This window comes from Gambusia affinis, linkage group LG16 (assembly GCF_019740435.1).
Source record: "Gambusia affinis linkage group LG16, SWU_Gaff_1.0, whole genome shotgun sequence".
Taxonomy (NCBI): Eukaryota; Metazoa; Chordata; class Actinopteri; order Cyprinodontiformes; family Poeciliidae; genus Gambusia; species Gambusia affinis.
This window is the reverse complement of record NC_057883.1, coordinates 13,841,546-13,854,748: the sequence shown is the minus strand read 5'-3', so window position 1 is coordinate 13,854,748 and position 13,203 is coordinate 13,841,546. Positions and strand designations below refer to the sequence as shown.

The following is a 13,203-nucleotide window of genomic DNA, read 5'->3' as shown; positions in this document are numbered from 1 at the left end:
GTGTGTGTGTGTGTGGGCGTGTGTGTGTGTGTGTGTGTTCACTAACAGCAAGGCAGACAGTTTTGAGGTTGTGCAGGCGGTCCAGAGCCTCCTGGGGTTTGGACAGGTACTGGGGAAGCTCGGCGTGCAGCAGCCGCATGGAGAAAGGCACCATTGAGCCTGGATGGAAAAACAACAACAAAAAAGGGGTGGAGATGGGTGGAGGGAAGACAGGAACGGGAGGGAGAGAATGTGTGAGGAAGAGGGGACAATATGGAACGGGGTGGGATGGGAACGAAGCAGGAGAGTGAAGACAGAAAGATGAGAATATAAAGCCATCCACCCACACACAGACTGTACACAGCCCTGGAGGCAGGAACCTACAGATGGCACCGAGCTACGTATGGCTGCTTATTAAAGCCTCTCATCTCTCCATCTCTGTGTGCCGCACAGCTCCATCACTCATCTGCCTGCCTCATCCCTCTGCCTGCCTCTACATCATTCACACTCTTGCACACACACACCGATAGGCAGACAGACACACACACCCCTGAGCAAAAGCCTGTGTTCAGGTGAGTCCCCAGGCTTTGATCAGGGTCTCTTTGATACCGTCATCTGATCTGAAACTCTGCGAGCTACTCCATCTTTGGCTGCTGCTTCTGCCAGTGTGTATCTCAATTTCTATCTATATTCTCTATCCGCTGGTGTTCGGCATCTAAAAATGGAAGCCATGATAACTCTTGTTTTCCCCCATAACACATACCGGCTGCGATTCTGTCCCGTTTTACACAGTTTTATCTCCTGAAGTGATTCATTACTCAGTCTTTTTGGGCTTTAGTCGTTGGAATCAGATTAAAATTTAATTTTTACTTCTCGGCCAGAACTTTTTTAGTTAGAATTTGGTGTTTTTTGAAAGTTTCTTTGGCAGTATGGATAGATATTTCTTTAAAATAAAAGGATCTAGGCATGCTTCTTTTGTGAATGAATAGCTGCTGTAACTAGAACATGTCTTAACTCTGTAGTCCTCATAACTCCAGGGATCCTGTCTTTTCAACACTTACGAGCAGCTCACTGTGGTTGTTGCTTATTATGTGCTTGCCAGTTCTTTATACAGCTAAAGAAACAGGTTGGCAGACTCTCCCATCAACCTTCCTTACTGAAACCACATTACTGCGTTGGAAAAAGTTCTAGTTTTAGTCTCAGTCGCACAGCTTTCTATGTCGGCTAGTTATCAGAATCAGAAATATTTTCATTGCGATTCTGTACAATGACAATAGAGTGATTCTGACAGTTAGGTTGACAGAAAGACAGGTTACAAGCTTTTCTATAAAAATATTTTTTGTCCTTTAGATTCTTCAGCATTTTGTACTTATGGAGTCTTCTCATTCTAGGCTTTAGAGGACACAAAAAAGAATTACGGAAAATTTCATACCAACCATATGTCAACAATTCCCCATCTAAATGATGATTTATACCTGACTTTCTAAGGTACTAAACAGTGGTTGTTTTTATCGGTGGACCACTGTATCCCGCTTGAAGGTTAGTAGCTTTGCTTTTATTAATGTTGATTTTTTTCTGTAGTTAGTGAGAACTGGCATGTGTAAACCAAAATATATTTATTTCTACCAACAACCATGTTTAATTGCTACTATAAAAATGCATAAAAGTTCCTGCAAACAGTTTTGTACCGATTACTGACAGTAAAAAAAGACATTTGTATGCTGAGGCATCAATATAATGTCATCTTCCAGTGTAGAAATGTGAATTCTATGCTAAAAATTACGTCATTAATATTGACCGAGGGTAATCGTGGATCATTTTCACATGTAAACCGCCTTGTAACTGATGATTGATAAATATAGTAGTAAGTAATGTCGTCCAATTTTCATTGCTGCATGGTCTAAAATTTGATTCAATTTCTTCCATTTTTTATTTTTTTACATGTGTTAAAGATGTGAGAGAGAAACCAGCATGTGAAAGCATGTGAAGCATGTGAAAGGCAGAAAGACAGCAGAAAAGCAATAGAATGATGATGTGAAGTTTTGGATAATATTTTTCTTTAGTGCCACCTCACAGTGTCACCTACAGTTACAATTCTGTTCATTCAATTTCTGAGTACAATGAATGTTAACAAAAACACAACACCAAGGCAAAAAAAGCTTCTTCTTAGAAACTTTAGCAGGGCAAAGGTAATTTTGTCCTTGCTTGCTGGTTTGTGACATATCTGAAAAAAAATACCAAAAAAACATTGTACACAAAATCCATTTGGGTGAGTCAAAATAAATGGTAAAGACGATCTATTTCAAAGAACTAAGATTTTTATTTGTGATAAAAGGCTTGGAGTAAACCAAAGGCGCAGAACTTTTGAGGAGTAAAGAGTGTCTGAGTAGGTCGGGAACAACATGAAACTGCTACTGCGGATGTTACTCATTAGGCTTTTGCTAGTTTATTTAAGAGTGATTGTTGATCACATCAACCTCGTTGACTGACTGTTCCTTTTCTCTCTGCCTACATCTCCCAAAATGCAAGATGTTTAATGCTTCATTAAACATTGGAGTTTAATAAAATTATACATCCTACTGGACATATTTTCTATTAATATTGATCACAAGTCTACTGCGACAGATATCGTTATCGTTTTATTGCCCACCCCTTAACCTAAGTGCTTCCTCTGAAAGAGTGAAGTTACCACAGTCTCCAAGTTTTCACTTTATAAACAAAATAATAACAAACAAACATCGACTTTTTTTATTTGAGGGCTTGGTCGATCTCAATCCTTTAGAAGAGAGATACATGGGGCAGTCGTGTCTTAAGGCATACACAGAATGTGATCGCGGGTAATAGATATTCGATGCAAGAGCCGGAGTAAAGACATGTTCGAATTCTGATGCCAGGCAACAACTCACGCCAGTTTGTCTCTGAACACCTAGTAGGGCATAAAGCGTTTAATATTGAGCAATGGAAAGTCAATCGGTGCTCTCTTTAGAAAACTGTGCAGTGTATCTTCAAATGTTGTGTATGTGCAGCTGTGTCTCTGCTGCTGCCTTCACTGTGGTAGCCCGAGGGGCGAAGCAGATCCAAAGTAATGGGAATACATTAGAGAGCAATTCATGCAGAGGAAAAAAGAGGAAAAACAAAACCAAAGAACTGCTGGAGACAAGTAGAGCTGTTGGAGCTTCTCAATGATACAGTCTAATATCAAGCTTGTGGTAGAACTTTTCTTTGAATATTTAATAGGACAGTGGTGGTGTGCTTGAGTTTCCAAAGAACTTGGTTAAAATGCAGAATCTTGTTTGAGAGCATGCTTTCAGTTTTTCAGAGCTCTTATTAAAAATATTATTAAGCTTCAAGTTCTCTGTAAGCAATTTTCATGGAAAAGCTTTTGGACGAATAAAATCGAAAAGTAATTCTGAAAAAAGAAAAGAAAAATCATGGTTGTTTGGCTGAGGAGTACTTAACTTTGAGCATCTGACCTGTGGTCAAAACCAAAAGTACTGTAGAATGCTAATGCCAGAAAATAATGTGGTGAATATGCTCGTACCTCTCCTCCCAGGGTAAACAGTTGGATAGTACTCATAGTACAGATCTGGTTGGTCGAGGTTGCCAAAGGGTTCAATCTCCATTTCAGCATTTTGGAAAAGGTTCAACTTGGTGAGAAGAGACAGCCGCACAAACCAGAGCTGGAACACACGCATGAAACAAACAAATTTATCAAACTAATGTGATTTAACAGATAAAATAACTCTTTTATCAACCTAAAGCAATGTTTTTATCTTTTCATTTGAGATCAATTATTATACACTTCATTCTGAGCAGTGCCACTTAAACATTATCTGTAATAAAATGCAATTCAACATTTGCAGATGTACATCAGAAGACGAAATCTAACATTAACAGCACTAATGCTAAATACTAAATGAGTTTTATTTGCTGCTAAAGACTAATTTGATTGCAGTGACTTAGAAGACTTTTCCCCATCATCTCTGCAACCAACAGAAACACAATAATCGATGGGTACAAACAGAGAAATGAATGAATGAAGAGAAGTCACTACCTGCAGTGAGTCAGTGGTGTGAGAGGTTGGCTGGCCGGCCTTTCCGTATCCCTGACCGTGAGCTGTCAACAACCGTCCTGTCAGATCCACGGCAGCCCGCCAGTTCTTAGTGCTCTGCGGGGAAGTAGAGTCGCAACATGTCAGAGGGACGCCATAATGATTGACTGACTCTGTTATGAATCATGCATTTTGTCTGAAGCAACATTTCTGCTTTCCTCTAATGACAGCTCTCTAGTTCAATAATTCTGTATTGCAATCTGATCGTTTTTTAAGGCTCTTTCTCTCATTCACACATGCATTTGCAAAGTTCTAGAAATATGAATCCAGAATGAAAAACTTCAACCCTTGTTTCTACTCCTTACTTGTTATGGAAAAGACCAACAGGAGCTCCAGAGCTTTTAGATGTTGAAATATTGGACAAATAGAGGAAAAGATCTATGCAAGTAGTGCTAATACAGTAGAGATGAGAAACAACCTGGACTTTTAGCTCAAAGTCATCCTGGAGTTTGTTAGCTAAGGCTAATTATACAGCTGACATTTGGAGATTTATCACAATATGTGGGTTTATGTCTGTATGAATAAAGAAAATCAAGTTGATTGTATTAAAGAAAGAGCAAAAACAGCATGCTGAATCCAATTTTGATTTAAAAAGAGGCAAAAGTGGAGCTCAATTCTTAGTTTTATTTCTTGAAAATTGATTTGACTAATTTGATGTTTTACCCCTTTGGTCTAGTCAATAAAAAAATATTTATCATATGGTGGTATTAAGAAAAGGTCTAATCAATCAAATATTCAGAAATAAAAAAGAAGGAAACACTGAAGGAAGGAAGAAAGCAAGTGTATAATCTAGGAGGGATAAAACATTGGGGTGCAAAATAAAGCCTGGATAACCAATTTTTTTCAAAAGTCTTTTTTTCATTTTCACACTTATCCAAATATTTTTGTTTCTCAAAAAATCTTACTATTACTTTATGAACTTGGAGCTCTTATCTATTTATATTCTCATATAAGTTTATTTGGTGATGTCATTCCAGCTAAAAACTGCTGTTTCTTTGTGTCTAGGTAATAAAAGGTGAAAATGAATTACAAAGCTTAAAATATCCTAAATTGTGTCCTGTGATGAAGATGGTAATCGTGGTACTAATAAAAATGTAAGTAAACCCCAATCTTATTTACATTAGATAGATAAACCAAAGTACCTGGGTTACTTTCAGACACTTGGTGTGAAATTTACATTTCATTATTCCACACCAAGAATGATTAAAGAAGGCAAACTGAAAAATTAACATCAAAATAATATTCAAAGTTCAATTTATTTTTTGTGGACCGGATTGCAGCAAGCTACAGAAGAGAGCAGCAGTATTATAAATTTCTTTTTCTTTTGTTGCACCTAGAGCAGATTATCACAATAACCACATGTGCTGATAGGAATAGAGTCATTTCTGAGACTCACAGGAATTCGCTGATTTTTGAGGATATACTTGTGTAGATATATGCTAACGTCAATGACAATATCACTACATCTCAGCCTGAAATATAGAAAACACAGCACATTAAACAAAGGCTGCGTTTTCATGTATGCTGATGTACAAGACATATGAGCGCATTAAAACCCAGAGAAGGAGTGAATATGCACACAAACACACACAGACCCAGATATTAGCAGCATCTGCTTCCACAGGAGGTGGTACAATACAGAGAAGGGGAAAGAGGAGGCGGAGGTGTGAGAGTCACCCCACCCCATCAGCACACATGACAAGGTCGGCTTGCCGATTGGGTCCTAAGTGCCGCGCCATTCATCACAGCCAGAGAGCTAATTAGGAGACAGCGAAAGAGAGAGGGTAACTTTCGTTCTAGTCATCTTTATCGGAAAACTCATCAGCGTTCTCTTTGTCCCTCTCTGTTGTAGATGCTCTCTTTCAACTGTATCCTTTCTTCCTTTCTTTTTCCATGTTTCTTCTACCTTTGTTTTCCCTCCATCTCCCCACTTCCTCTCCCTTTCATCGCGGTCTAATTTTTCCCTCCCTCATCCTGCTGTCATTTCCTCGTGCTTTGCTCTTTCCTCGTCCCGCCCTCCTCCGCTCAGTTCTCCTGCCCTGCGCCAGTAGCTGCACTGCCTCTGAATCTTCATTAGGGGGGGAAATGAAGCTGAAAACGAGGAGGCAGCGTGGATGGCCAAAAGCAGCTGCACTCACTCACACACAAGCACATCCTGCTACAGTACACCACTGCCCTGCCACAGGGCATAAAAACAAGACAGGTGTGCAAGCGTTTGTCTCTAAGTGTCTTCGTGAGGTTGGGATTTAGGTTGATTGTTGTGCGATAACCGCATTCCTCAACATACACACACAGACACACAGTGGAGATGGGACAAAAAGGGATAAGGGCTTCAGAGGAGCACGTACGGGATATGGATGAAAGAAATCTGGCCGACATTAATAGAGGAACAATAAAGGCTTTAAAGCTGGCTGCAGGAGGGAAACAAGCAAAACTATAAAAACTGAAACAGGATCTCAGAGTCTAGAGACATTGGCCTGTGGAGCAGACAGCAAGATGTGGAGGAGACAGTATGCAAAGCGGATAGTCAAAAAAAGAAAAAAAGTGCCAAAGCCTCAATAAGTGAACTTCAGCTCAGTCCTTATGCAACGATGCAGCATCATACCCTTGCATAACTCACTGCTCTGATATTATCTTACACCACCCTGTAATTTTAGGTCTTGAACCAAACCAAACATCACAGCCGAAAAAGGAGGTGGTGATTTGAGAAGCAAGCTAACGGCCTGCATTGTTCGAGTGGCAAGGTGACAGGGTCAGGACTCCGCTGAAGATGTAATGTGAGCGCCCTTCGAGTGGGATAATAACAGACATCTGAGGCTCACTGTGATTTAAATTTGAGCAGACCGAGGTCTGACCTCACTGATGAAAAGAAACTATACGAACAACCACAGGCGGCACTGAATCCAGATGCTAATCTAACATTTAGAACATAAAGGGTCTTTGCTCATGCTGCCAGTATTCATTACAATGTCAGATATAACATGTTTTATCTTTTCAATTTCTCAAGGCCAATTTGGTCAGCTAGCCTTATTCTAGCTGCCTGACACAGCCCGTTTTATCTTTGAGGTCACTCACTGAAACTCAGCCAGAGAGCAGGGTTTAAGCAACACTGACTTTCTCTATTAGAACACAATTTGTCTTTATTGATTATAGAAGATTGTCCAATCTGAGAAATCATTTGTGTAACACTAAGAATAAAATTAAAAGAACAAATCTTGATAGAGTTACAAAGAAAAAAATATTTAGAGAGTACTTTTATTTCCTGAGATTGTGCATCTTTTTTTTTTTGCTACGGACTAAAGGATGAATGAGGTCCATTAGTCTGTGAACCTGCTGCTGGAGGCCTTATGAGGAGCTGTTCTAAGCTGCAGAATTTCTTTTATATTTCCAATTTAATCTTTGTTTAGCCAACTGAAGAAAAAGAAACCGTTCTGGGTCTTTACAAACAGTAGCATATATTTTAGAGTCATTTAAGATGTCCCCCACTGCTCTTCTGCAATCTGAATAAGTCAGGCTGCCCTATATATTACAAATACATTGACAACATGAGCATGCAAAACATTCATATTGCAAAACACTGTTAGGAGTGCTATAACTGTTTCCTAAAACCTTCCAAGTGTTATGAACATATATTTTACATGCTAATGTAATGCTTAGCCAGTTAAGAGTCTCATGGCAACCGATGCTCACCCTGGAGACAGATGAGATTACCCAAAATGCTAAAGGTCAAAATTTGAAGGATACAAAGATGAGAAAGAGTGAAAAGGAGAATAAAAGGCACATATCATATTGTATCAGATATCATCACAATGTTTACCAATATTATTGCTATCAGAGGATTTCCTGATGCTGTGCAGCCCCATGAACATGAGGGGGGGAATATGAGCTACTGTACAGGTGAATTTGTACATTTTTAAATGATTCCAGCTACAGCTTTATACGAACTTACAAACAGAGCAAAATGTAGTTTGTAAGGTAATTTAACCAAAATTCCTTCAGGTAAGAATCATCAACAAAACATTATTAGCAGCAATAAAGTTACAACTGTCAACAGGCAACACAAACAAGCTGGAAGTTAGATAAGGAATTTGGGTTGTGCAAAAATGCAATGATGAGCAGCAAACAAGAATTGGAAACACATTGTGTTACCCCATGTTTATGCATGGGCTGCATATTTATAGCAGACTCTGTAACAAGAGAGTGGCAGATGACTGATAACATTACACATAGAGAGTGCATTGAACACTAGAAGAGTGAATGAAGGAGGTCAAAAAATGATCACAAGAAACTGCCTTTAGTGTCAAAAAGATGGTCCAAACATATTTCTATTAAGTAAAAAGAACAGAGAGCCATCTGTAGAGGTATTGAAGTTTCAATAATCAGTATTTTCTTCTCAGAAATGTAACCAATATTATTAATATTTATAGAAGATAATGCTGAGCCAAGGATTGAGCCCTAAGGAACACTCCTAAAAGGGTAAATAATACAGCAACAGACAATGATCCAGCTTCAGTTGAACAAATTCTGAATGTAATATCCCTCCATTCACAATACTGTCAGATGTCAGGCAAAAAGATGTAAACAAGACTCCAACAGTGTCCCAAGCAGAAATATAGACTGATGCAAAATGTTCTCAAATTAAAATACCACCCTGATAGTTTGTTAATCTGTGATCCTTACAGATGAAATATACATTGTAGTACTTACTGGTAATATACATTCACCTATGAAGTGAAAATCTCAAAAACCCCTGTAGGATAGTTTAAGGACTCCCAGAAGCAGACATGACCAAGTGTTGACTCAATTTCATTTGGGAAAAAAAAAAAAAAGAAGAAGAAAGAATTCCTTGTCCCGTCACTTCCCTCTTTGTTTTGACCTTTGTGAATTAAAGGCTTGAATAATTTCAATTAACACAAAATCAGTGGCGGAATAAAAAAAATAAAAAATCTAAGCAATAGACTGATGGTGATTAATAATTTAGCACAGCTTAAATGACTTAGCAATAATTTATAATCAGCTCTACCCAAAAAGAAATAAGGAGGCATTACCAAGGTGATTTATTGCGAGTCTCATCAAATAAGAAGCTCAATGTGTGTGTTGGGATTCTTTTTGTCATGTCTCAGACAGTGCAGGAAAGGGACATTTTTCATCTTGTTTTAATGGCTGATATATGTTTGCATTAGTTTAAAACACTTCAAAAGATGAAGGACATGAAGAAAGGCTATTAAGGAATTGAAAAGTAGCATAGCTACTTAAAATAATATCTTGCAGAGTAAATGCATTCAGTATGTTTAAAGCTACACAAAACAAGCCAATTAGTAATTAACAAGTCTGACTAAAAATGGGTCACCCAAACTCTGACACACAAGAGTTTGGGTGGCACACGCAAATGTGTGCAATACAAATGTGCACAGATAATGGCCTCCTTCACTCCCTCAGACATACAAACACACATAATTAGTTTCTTTGCCAGTTAAAAGGAGTGATGCTTCTTAATTGTGTTGAAGATCGGAAGTTCATTGTGTCTATCCTTTGGTGAGTTTGAAAAAAGCCTCTGCATAACAAAGCCTGATGAACAAACGAACGCCCACTTGCTCTCTCTCACAAGACCAGGGGCCTCCAGGCGAATCACACTTAAAAGGGCTTCCTCACACCAGCCCTGGTTAACACTGGGAGCTCCAGAGCTACTTCAATTAAGCTTCTGCATTTTGGATTACACTGAGGCTGTAGGAAAATATAGTAATATCCTAAAAGTGTATGCCAGTCATTGGCTAGCTCCACTTTGATGCCTCTGTTGTTGGCCTGCGGACACTTGAACCAGGGGACAGATATTGCCCCCCAGCTGAGGGATGGTTACTGTGCTGATATGCAGTTCACAAAGCAGTCGTTTTGTCTCCCACAGGCAATCACTCTGACTCTTCAAACAATATCACAGAGAGATGGTGAGACACAAGGCAACATAAAACACCACGTTTATACACTGTACTTGCACATAGCTTGCAAGAAAACTCCCAATAATACTCCCCAAGTTGGCTCAACACTGCTTCATGTTGTAAGTGAGGTTCCTCTGGGTAACATCAACCACTGATTGAGTTGTGGGCAACTGGATAGTGCCTGATGGTTTGCTTGTCAACAGTAACGGCATTTCTTATTCCCCTCAGAGAGTGCTACGGAGGACAGCTTTCAGAGCTGTGTGCCCACCCTGATCTGCAATCAACGGCTCCCAAAGTAGGCAAGTCTTTATCCGTAGCACATAACACAGAGGTGAAGTTGACATGGAAACTAAAACTGAAAATCTAGTGAGAGAAAGTTATTTATAACTGTTGAACCTCTTTTTTTCCTTTCACATTTTTATCACATTAAGGCTTCAGACTTCAATGAGTTTCAAAGTATTCTACATAATCAACCAAAACACAGTAAATTACTCTCAATTAAAAAAAAAAAAATCACAAAAAATTTATGTATGCTGGAAAAGCATACATAAATTAAACAAGCTTCTGTTTATTAACCTTTGGAATACATGCAAGCCTTGGTGTCTTTGTGAAGAAAACTATGTATTTTCTTTTTTACCTTTGTAAATGGATATTTACAAATGAACTCAATCCAATCAGGCAAAGCTTGAGTTGTTATAAGTAGCAGAATGTGCAGTCTCCTTCAAAATGAGCAAAAAAAAAAAAAAAAATTCCATTTATACTAGAACTTGCTTAAATATTATGATTTCTGTCAACATTTTGTAACATGTAATTTCAAGGTGTGCACAAAGCCTACTTGATAATAGGATGCAAATATTATATGGTATAAACCATAAGAATGTTAAAAATGTTGTACAACTTGAAACAAAATCTAATCATTATTAAATTTGAGTTGTTGGTTTGATCATGCACTACCTAAAAGGTAAAAAAACCCAGCTTAAATTATTTTACAAAAGACTGATTTAAATGCACAGCCTTGCTTTGCTAAAATGAGTGATAAAAATAGCTGAAATGTGCAGCTACATACAAAACAGACGTGATTTGTAGTGGCATGATGCAAATGCATCATAGAAATAAATAACTATCATCATTCTTCATTCTAGTAAAAGGGGCCATTTATCACTAAATTGAAATTAATGTGAGGAAGATGTTAGATGTTAAAATCCAGTAACAGGCCGACTTAAAATTTGGCACCATATTATTGAGGCTGCAGACTTCTCTGTCAGTCATCTCAACCAATGTACTATTGCAGTAGTCTGTGCCAGGGGGACTAAATGTGAAGCACTGACTGTAAGTCCCATACACCGGCATAGTGGCAGTGACATACTGCCATGAAGTGTCGTATTCTACTTCAACATTTCCATTTCTGTCCGTGTCACTCCTGAGATGTCAGAAGGCACTATGTTGGTAAGCAACAGGGTGAAGTTTACCTGCACTTTGCAACAAGGATCATATGGCCACAGCCACTGTACGTAGAGCAAGGTGAGAACAACTTCTGCTAAGGTTTAAACATGCCCTTCAGCGCAACAAAAGCTGACAGTGCGTTTCTCAGACCCCAGTCTGTGAGAGTAACTAGTGGTGGAAATGACAGCTATGTAGAAAGGTTATGATAATGACAAGTAAAGGTTAGGGCAATGATATCAAAGTGCAATGCAGCAGCTGGGTCGTTGGAGTCATTATGAGGAGGCTGTCTGAACGAGCCGAGGTGGGTCTCTTTCTTTCTCTCTCTCTCTCTCTTCTTGCACACGCAATGACACACACAAACATACATGCTGGCCTCCGGCCCAGACGGCGTCAAACTGTGGGAGGAAGGAGAGGTTAGATTCTCTGGCGGGCAGCAAAGAGGAAAGAAGGAGAGAGACAAAGACGTAGGAGAAAGAGGGGATGAGAAAGAGAAGAGGTGGGTGATTGCTAATGAAGGGGACAGATGAGGCCAGCCCTGGGTGGTGCTGAGCCAGAGACAAGCTTACTGCTGACCACGCCACAGTCGGGACAAGAGAGGAGACTGAGGTCACTGGAGGACAATGAGAGATGGCTAGAGAAGCAGTCCCGAACTATGCATAGATTACCCAGTGTCATCAACAGCTATAGTTCCTTTAAGGACCAAATAACATGCACTTAAGAGTTCTCTTTTTTTAATCACTTGCTGGTCAGAGAGTTAGATAATTTGGGTTATATAAACTTTGTTTAATGATTTCTTATAGACATTAAACAATTGAGTGCATAGTTTTGTATTCACAGTTCTAATATTTGTATTATACATTAAGGACCAAATGCATATAAGGGTTCCAACATAAATGCTTCATGTAAAAGTTTCCTGATTCAGTTTTTTGAATCTCACTACAGACCATGAACACTGACTACAAATTAAAGATATACATTTCTACAGTGGGCAAAGTGTGCAATTGGATGCAAAGGAAGAAAGATGGAAGGCAGGAATGAAACATAAAGAAAGACGATAGGAAGCTAGGAAAAAATGGAGACGGGGCACAAAGGAAAGATAGAAGGTTAACAAAGGCATAGAGGAAGTACAGGCACAAGAAATGAAGAAAATAAAAAAGGAAAAATTAAAGGATGGAAAAGTGGAGAGGAAAAATTAAACAAAGAAGACATGAGAAGGAAAAAGAACAAAGAGAGGAAATGAGAAAGAAAAAAGGAAAAGGTTGAGAGGAAGAAGTACAGAAATGTGGTGTAGGACACAAGGAAGGTCAGAAGGAAAATAGGTAGGACATAAAGAAAAGATGTATGGAAGGAGATCAGGAAATACAAAAAGGAAGGAAGGAAAGAGAGAAATACATTTCTTTGCTTCCTTTTAATAAGGAAGCAAAGAAAGAGAGTAGGACATAAGAAAGAAGGACATGAGAAAGAAAAAGGAAGGAATACAACAAGAATGAAAAAAAGGGTCACAAAGAAAAGAAAGCAAGCAAGTCAGAAAGAAATTCTTTGATACATCTTCTGAGTTAAACAGTAGACAGTAGTGATATTTTAAGCTTTTTTTAGTCCTAAGGAAGTTATTTTTCTTTAAGCAGTTGGATCAAAGACATCTCATCAGATCTGTAAAGTAGTGGTAAAGTTTTTCTCCAGTGTAAATTTTATCTGCAAGAAAACTAACTGTGTGTGTCTATAAAATCAGAGCTCTAG

At 38.7% G+C, this 13,203-nt stretch overlaps 1 protein-coding gene across 1 annotated transcript in view; it reads right to left on the bottom strand.

Annotated features, from left to right (window-relative positions):
- Positions 1–13,203, bottom strand: part of trappc12 (trafficking protein particle complex subunit 12) — a 29,092-nt gene that overhangs the window by 8,370 nt on the left and 7,519 nt on the right. Inside the window, exons 4-6 of the mRNA XM_044141953.1 lie at positions 4,034–4,147; positions 3,521–3,659; positions 47–159 (exon numbers count right to left, since the gene is read on the bottom strand). Coding sequence (XP_043997888.1) covers positions 47–159; positions 3,521–3,659; positions 4,034–4,147 — 366 coding nt within the window. The remainder of the gene's footprint in view (positions 1–46; positions 160–3,520; positions 3,660–4,033; positions 4,148–13,203) is intronic.